Here is an 8,544-nt window from a genome sequence, read left to right on the forward strand (position 1 = left end):
ATCATTGTTTAGTTCTAAGTATTTTCTAATTCCTTTTTGGATTTCTTCTTTGGGTTATAGGTTATTTATATTTGTTAGTTTAATCATGAAGATTTTTCATTTTGTAATGCAAAACAATTGTTTAAATTTTCATATCTAATATTTTTACATTATGGTAGAATTAATCTCTCTCTCTCTCTCTATTTTAGTAGAGATGAGATCTCAGCTTTCCCTTTGTTGCCCAGGCTGGAGTGCAGTGGTTATTCACAGGTGTGATCCTAGTGCACTGCAGCCTAGAACTACTAACCTTAAGTGATCCTCCTGCCTCAGCTTCCCGAGTAGTTTGGACTACAGATGTGCACCATTGCACCCAGCTTTAGAATCTCTTTTTAACTTGAGCTTTCATGTGCTTTTTTCCCTCTTAATTTGTATTTGTTTTTTAAGTTTTTAATTGATACATAATAATTGTACATATTTGTGGGGTACATGTGGTATCTTGATCGTGTATACAACGTGTAATGGTCAAATCAGGGTAACTGGCATGTCCATCACCTTAAACATTTACCATTTTTTTTGTGTTGTGAACATTCAAAATCGTTTCTTCTAGCTATTTTGAAATAAACAATGAATTATTGTAAACTATAGTCACCCTATTGTGCCAAAGAACACTAAAATTTTTCCTCTTATCCAACTGTAATTTTATATCCATTAACCAACCTCTCCCTATTCTCCTTCTACCCCACTAATCTTCCCAGCCTCTGGTAACCACTATTCTATTCTGTACTTCTGTGTGATCATTTTATTTTTTTTAGCTCTCATGTATGAGTGAGAACATGTGGTATTTATTTTTCTGTGCTCGATTTATTTCATTTAACATAATGTCCTCCAGGCTCATCCATGTGCTGCAAATGACATGATTTCATTCTTTTATGGCTCGACAATATCTTGACTATTGTGAATTGTGCTTCAATTAACATGGGAGTACAGATATCTCTTTGACATACTGATGTCCTTTCCTTTGGATGTATACCCAGTAGTGGGATCACTGGATCATATGATGGTTCTATTTTTAGTTTTTTGAGGAACCTCCCTCCTATTCTCCATAGTAGTTGTGCTAATTTAAATTCCCACCAATGGTGTATAAGAGTTCTCTTTTCTCTGCATCCTTGCCAGCATTTTGTTATTTTTTATCTTTTTGATAATGGCCATTTTAACTGGAGTGAAATGATATCTCATAAATGTTTTGATTTGCATTTTCCTGATGATGTTGAGCATGTTTTCATATACCTGTTGGTCATTTAGATGTTTTTTTCTAAGAAATATCTATTCAGATCATTGGCCCATTTTTAAATTGCATTATTTGGTTTTTTGCTTTTGAGTTCCTTATATATTCTGGATATTAATCGTTAGTCAGATGAATAGTTTGCAGATATTTTCTTCCATTCTGTGAGTTCTCTCTTTATTCTGTTGATTGTTCCCTTTGCTGTGCAGAAGCAGAAGCTTTTTAGTTTGATGTAATTCCATTTTTTAATTTTTGCTTTTGTGCTTGTGCTTTTGAGGTCTTAACTAAAAGATCTTTGCCCAGACCAATAACTTGAAGCATTTCCCCTATGTTTTCTTCTGGCAGTTTCATAATTTTGGGTCTTACATTTAAGTCTTTAATCCATTTTGAGTTGATTTTTGTATATAGGGAAGGGGGGGTGCCTAGTTTCATTCTTTTATATATGCATATCCAGCTTTCCAAGTACTCTTTATTTATTTATTTTTAAATTTTTCTTATACTTTTTATTTCAAAATATTAGGGGGTACAAGTGTTCTTGTTATACGGATGAATTATATAATGCTGAAGTCAGGGCTTTTAGGGTGTCCATCACCAGAAAAGTATACATTATACCCAATAGGCAAGTTTTTATGCCTCAGCCTCTTCCCTCCCTCCCCACTTCTTAGTTTCCAATGTCCTTTACACCACTTTATGACTATGTGCCAGCACCATTTATTGAAGAGACTTCTCCAATGTATATTTGGTGCCTTTGTCGAAAATGAGTTGGCCTTGTTAAATGTGTAAATTTATTTCTCAGTTCTCTATTCTGTTATATTGGTCTATGTGTCTGTTTCTACGCCAGTACCATAAGGTAGTTTTGGTTACTATAGATTTGTAGTATATTTTGAAGTCAGGTAGCGTGATACCTCCAGCTTTGTTCTTGTTGTTCAGGATTTCTTGGCTATTTGGGGTCTTTCATGGTTCCATATGAATTTTAGGATTGTTTTTTTCTATTTCTATTAAGAATGTCATTGGTATTTTGATAGAGATTGCATTGAATCTGTAGATCACTTTGGGTAGTATATGACTTTTTAGTGTACCTTTCTTTCTTATAAATGTGTTTATATATTTCATTTGAATAAAAATGTTTATAAATATATGTGTGTGTGTATATATATATATACACATACATATGTGTGTGTATATATGCATACTTATATTATTTTGGAGCTATGATATGGTCACTTATCACAGAAAGCCTCAAAGCTTTCTTTACCATAAATATATGGTAAAAAACTAGTATGTTTCACTCTTTAAATTACTACTAACTTAAATTTCCCAACTCAGTGGTTCTGAAATTTGGTCAAGTTGTAGAGTACTTGGGGCTCATAATTCTTTTTGATGAGTGTTATAAATGTTGCTATCCTAGGTTTAATATATATAATTTTGTGCTCAATTAGATACTATGTTATGTAAAATTCTAATTTAGAAAGAATGATTTCAGGAGCCAACTATTTAAAAAATTGAGAGGAAAATTTACAATAGAGAAAATTTTAATAATTAATTTTTCTGCAAATTGAAAAAATTCATTCATCATTTTACTTTGAATTCAAAACTCTTCAGTGGTATATCTGTAAGATGAACTCTAAATTCCTTGGCCTGGGATTCAAGGCCTACATATCTTTTTATTCTTCTCTTTCTACTAATTTCCTTCATGATCTCTCAGTGTCAGAAGAACAATAAGTTATAAACTGGTCTGAAACCTGTTCTGCTTATTCTGATGTTCTATTTGTTAAAAGGCAATTTTCAAAAATGGGTAAAATTATGATTCTCATACAGATATAAAAAATGAACATCTGTTAAAGAGTGTAATCTATTCATTAATCAGTGAGGGAACCAGGTAAATGCTATAACCAATTTAAAAGAGACTCCTAAAAACAGACACATTTATTCCTAGGTCAGGAATATTCAAATGAATGTGCAAATTGAGGCAACACTGATTTTCCCACATGTGGAAAAGGAAGTCAGTTGAACCTCTGCAGATAGGATAGACTGTGCATGTCTATAGACAAAAGTTCTTGGCCTTTCTATCACTTATTTACAACTTATGGAGTTGTAGGATAGCCCCGAAACAATGAAAGGCTAGAATCATACAACTGGAAAGGTGTGTTGTATGTAGAAAATGCATAGTTTTCTACTAAAGCACAATTTTTCCCTACACACAGCATCTTGTTTTTCCCTTTCTTTTGGCCTGTTTAATCCCCAGCTGTTTGTCAGTGACCTTCAATACCTATGGAAGTGAGTTTTCTCCCTCTATGTTCTATATGGTCTTTATTGTCTTATTATTTACTTGCCATTTACTTGTACAGATTGTTAATTGTCTTTTCACATGTTTTTATCTACTTAACTATGTCATAATTTTTTTTTTATTTTATTTTTTGAGACAGAGTCTTGCTCTGTTGCCAAGGCTAGAGTGCCATGGCGTCAGCCTAGCTCACAGCAACCTCAAACTCCTGGGCTCAAGCAATCCTCCTGCCTCAGCCTCCCGAGTAGCTGGGACTACAGGCATGCGCCACCATGCCCGGCTAATTTTTTCTATATAGATTTTTAGCTGTCCAGATCGTTTCTTTCTATTTTTAGTAGAGACGGGGTCTTGCTCTTGCTCAGGCAGGTCTCCAACTCCTGACCTTGAGCAATCCTCCCGCCTTGGCCTTCCAGAGTGCTAGGATTACAGGCGTGAGCCACCACGCCCAGCCCATTATATCATAATTTTAAAGATGGAAATTATGTATCAAATGGTAGGCACTCAGTGATTATCTGTTACTTGATTTGGGGAAAGAAGCTAATATCTTCTCCCTCCTCTCTACTATGTCTCCAGTTCCTTAAACCTTTACCACTCCCTCCAAAAACTGCATATCCAGCACAGTTATATCTTGTTTAGCCTAGAATTACTGAATATTTAATATCAGGTTCCCCAGCAGAAAATCAACATATTCAACTAAGAAAAATTTTGGATAATAACCTGCTATGTATGCACACTTTGAGTTCAAGATAAGTACTAACGAGGTTTTGATGGTTTAAACAGATATGATTTACCTAATATTTAATTTCTCTCCATTTCCAACAAGGTAGTCATTTATGCTACCAATTGTGCAAAGTGGGGAGCAGTGTTTGAATTGGGAATGAGGGACGTTTTTCTCCTTTCAAAAGACACCTGCTATATTAAGTTAACAAAATCAAACACAAAGTCATAATGCCTAGAAAAGTAATTATGTTTAGCTCACTAATTATGAACATATTTTCTCTGTTGGTATTTACAAGTATATTTCATGTCCAAGGATTCTTATTTTCCTAATCTTTTTTCAGTTGTAGCTACATATTTTCAGTTATATATAAAAATGTTTATTTTTTACAAACACTAATTACAAAACTCCATTTTTTAGATGAGAGAAGTTGACAAACATTATATAAAACCAATTACAAAGTGTGAAAGCAGCTCACAGACTGATACACACATATTGCCACCAACAATTGTGAGATCATACGAATGGAATGAATGGGAATTAAGAAGAAAAGCTATACAATTGGTTTGTAACAATATTTTAAAAATTTATTTATAGGTTGGGGAATTTTAATATGTTGTTACTCATAGAGTTGGTAGGTTAAATTATTTATATAAAATAATGATTTCTATAAGATTTCTTTGCTAACATAAAAATAATTTGCATAATTTATAATTTGCAAGCTTTACATTGTACGGTTATCTTCTAATTTTAGGCATATATGAATATATGGAAACACGAAGCTACTCTCAAATTACACTAACCAGTAACAGAACAATGATAGCTGCTATTTATCTAGCTATCTAATAATTTTAAAACTTGGTTGCAGTATTTAAAGCACTCCCAACTTCCTGTAATCATTTAAAGTATGCTATTCTTTTTTTCTTTTTCTTTTTTTTTTTTTTTTTTGGATCTTTTCCTGTTAAATCACAGATATTGTCCCCACTTATTGTGAACATATTCCTTCCAGACTCTGGGTACTCCCACGTTTCTGATTCTCAGGCACCTTAATCATAGTAGATGCCTACACTTAAAGGCTGTCTTTGAAATTCTCATCTCTATCTAACTTAGTGGAATTCCCCCCTACTTACTTCCTTTTATAGTATCTTGTCATTTTAAACGACAAATATTTATAATATGAATGAAATAAAATCTTTTATGTCTGTAGTCTTTCTTTATTATATTTGATCCATCTCTTTAACTGAAATCAGTTGTGGAAATAAACAAAGACCAGCCAAATGAGAACAAACGGAGGCCATTTATTCAGAGCTCATTATTGCAAGGGAGTCAGCCACTGTCACTTGTGTTTGACAGACTCAAAGCAGGCAGGAAAGTGGAAAGCTTTATAGTGAGAAAAGGGGGAAGTCTTCAAGTGTTCTCTGATTGGAAGTTGTTGACATGAGAAAACTGGAGGATAGCCAACTAGAAGCTGGCCGTCTTATGTGATTGGTTTGGTGAGCATATTTGGTTTTCTCTGATTGGTCCTAAGAAAGGGGAGGAGGGGCAAAAAAATAGAGAAGCCGGCCAAGTCCTGAACATTCTGTGCCACTTGCTACAGCTACAAAGGTTGAGATTTGGCTTCCCAGACTGATTGATGCAGAGGTTGTGAGTCAGTTCTGTTGTTATATATGATCTAGCCTTTGTCCATTTGTATATTCAGTCTCTACAGGCTTCCCACTGACCACATCATTTCCTTTGCCATTCACTCTGGTGGCAGCTCTTCAGTTTCCTGATTTCCTGGGATGAGGAAGGATCAGCTTCCCTATATATCTTCCAGATCATTGTTCCATTAGCATTCCTATCAGTTACTCTTCTGTAGTTCATGAAATGCCAATCCCCCATACTCTTTTCTATTGTCTGCTAAACTCAAATGAGTTCATCAGACATTATTGGATAACATACATATCCCACTACCTTGTTCTTCAGGAGATAATAATCTAGCAAGAGAATTGACACACTAAAAATATTTTGGTACCTCTTGGTAAGTGTATAACAGAAGCAAAATTAAAATTCTACTAAATTAACTCAGGTGATATTTTAACTAGGTCTTGAGATCCAAATAGGCAGAGAAGAGGGAAGCAATGGCTGGACAGTATGTAAGAGAGAGAGGTGATAGCATAGGTATGGACGGGAACTGTTAAGAGAATCAGGTATTCAGAGAGGCTGAACTTCATGCTGACTGAACCCTCTCTTCCCATTCCTCATTCTCCACTTCATTCTGATTCCCTCTTAGATCTAATTATCCCCTATAATTGCATTATGTTGAATGCCTGCTCCCCAAGTATTATCAACCCAACTTGTTGATAAGACAAAGCTAATTTTATTGCTTTGTAGTCATAAGGGAAAGCGCCACCTCAACAGAGTTTTGGCAGTGTCTCAGAGGAATAACAGCAAAGTCAGAATTTATTGAGAATTTAAAGTTTATTGAGGCAGGTCTTTCAATGCCTGAGGTGGGTTGGGGGGTAGGATGAGGGTTTGAATAGCATTGGGTAAAGATTGTGGAAAAGCAGTCCAGCATTGGTAGGAATAGCAAGGAGAAGATTCTTGAGGCAAGGGATGAAAAAAATCTTAGGGCTTAAACTATGTATTGATGCTGTCTACTGAAGAGCTGACATATCTTTCAGAAAGTTCTGTATTGAGCAATCAAGTTATTTGCTTGGGGAAGAATCTCTTGGAATTGTAAAATTATGCTAATGAAGACAGTAAGTCAGTTATATTAATGCGGACAATAAGTTGGGGTTGGGGAGTAGTTTGGGTTCTTAATCACCTGCAGTATCATTTCAGACTCTGAAATGTTTTGTCTAATTCCAGGTCTCTGCTTCGCTCACATGCTCTAATGCCTTCTGAGTTTTTTCTTGGCCTTTACCATAACATCAGCAACTCTTATTCTCCTTTTTGTAAGCTCCTCCGTGCTTCCCAGCCTGAGTAATCTGTTTAACCTCATGTTTATTAATAATCCATAAAGGGAGTAAGCAAGATGTAGAATAATGTAAAATATAAATGGACAACATCAGAGCTTTTTATATTAAAAATCTAGGGTGAAGCCCATTTTAAAAAGATAATACTGTATAAATCCTAAATTTTTGTCTTTAAAAAAAAAGTATAGTGGAAAAATCCAAGTTATATGAATCTCAAAGTATAATAATGAAAGTTAGAAGATTATATTAACAAATAATTGACTGAGATAATGTATTAATAACTTTGAATCTATTCTTTCTTTGGGTCTATTTTCAACATTTTATATATTTTTCTACTTCTTGGTAAAGGGTATTTGATTTTCTATTATGTTCTAGATTTTCTAATGTTTTATAGAAAAATGCTATGTTATAAAATTAATTTCTTTGTGGAGTGAAGAAAAAAATAGATATTAATTAACTAGTACCTGATAGTATTTTATAGTATCTGTTCTTCAGAGATATGTTAATTCCTTTATTCTCTTTCTGTTTAGGCCAATTTGCGTCAGAAAGTTACTCACTCAATACAAACTGATCTTAGTCACATGAGAAGAGAAAATTATGCCCAGGTGTACCTTTCAAAGAACTGTGGCACCCAGTCCCTAAGGGAAGGCAGCACTGGAGTGCCCAGGCCCCAGATTTACTTAGCTGGTCTTCGAGGGAAACAGAGCAAAGTCATCCATGAGGTCAAGGTGAACTTAACTAGAGCTGTTGATGAAACCTAGGTAGAGACCACATTTTTAAAGTAGATGTTACCCAATTATGAACAATGGCAATTACTTAAAAATATTTACATCCATGAAAATTAATTTTGTGGGGGTGGCACATTTGTTGGTTCGGTGACTATTTATTGGATTCCCATATGCTATCAAACTGCTACAAAAAGCTAAAAGTTCTTTTCTGTAACATATTTTCATTCTATTAAAATAGAAAAGTAAAACTGTCCATTTGTCATTTATTTGTTAAAAGTCTGGCAGCATTAAGATTGAAATTATGATGCCACTTAGATATTAATATAGTCTAAGATTATTATTGGAATAGAAGATTATTTATTTCTAAAATCATATTCAATGTCAAACCTTACGATTTTAAAACCTAATCAATATTTTCAGCTTTATTAGCTATTAAATGTTAACATAGATTAAACTGATATATAATAAAACCTTATTAGTTTGGAACAAATTGGAGCAAAGGTCCACATGATGTTTTTCAAAATCTGGAAATTTTACATAAAATCTGTATTTCTGGCCCCTTGGAAAAAATTAGAGTATCTGGTAACACTTGGCTA

General features: G+C 34.0%; 1 protein-coding gene across 1 annotated transcript in view; it reads left to right on the top strand.

The window, feature by feature from the left end:
• CFAP206 (cilia and flagella associated protein 206) overlaps positions 1–8,214 on the top strand; it is a 44,394-nt gene extending 36,180 nt beyond the window's left edge. Inside the window, exons 11-12 of the mRNA XM_069488461.1 lie at positions 4,684–4,827; positions 7,751–8,214. Coding sequence (XP_069344562.1) covers positions 4,684–4,827; positions 7,751–7,981 — 375 coding nt within the window. The 3' untranslated portion in view covers positions 7,982–8,214. The remainder of the gene's footprint in view (positions 1–4,683; positions 4,828–7,750) is intronic.
• The last annotated feature ends 330 nt before the right edge of the window (positions 8,215–8,544 follow it).

Source organism: Eulemur rufifrons, chromosome 15 (genome assembly GCF_041146395.1).
Source record: "Eulemur rufifrons isolate Redbay chromosome 15, OSU_ERuf_1, whole genome shotgun sequence".
In the NCBI taxonomy this organism is placed as follows: domain Eukaryota; kingdom Metazoa; phylum Chordata; class Mammalia; order Primates; family Lemuridae; genus Eulemur; species Eulemur rufifrons.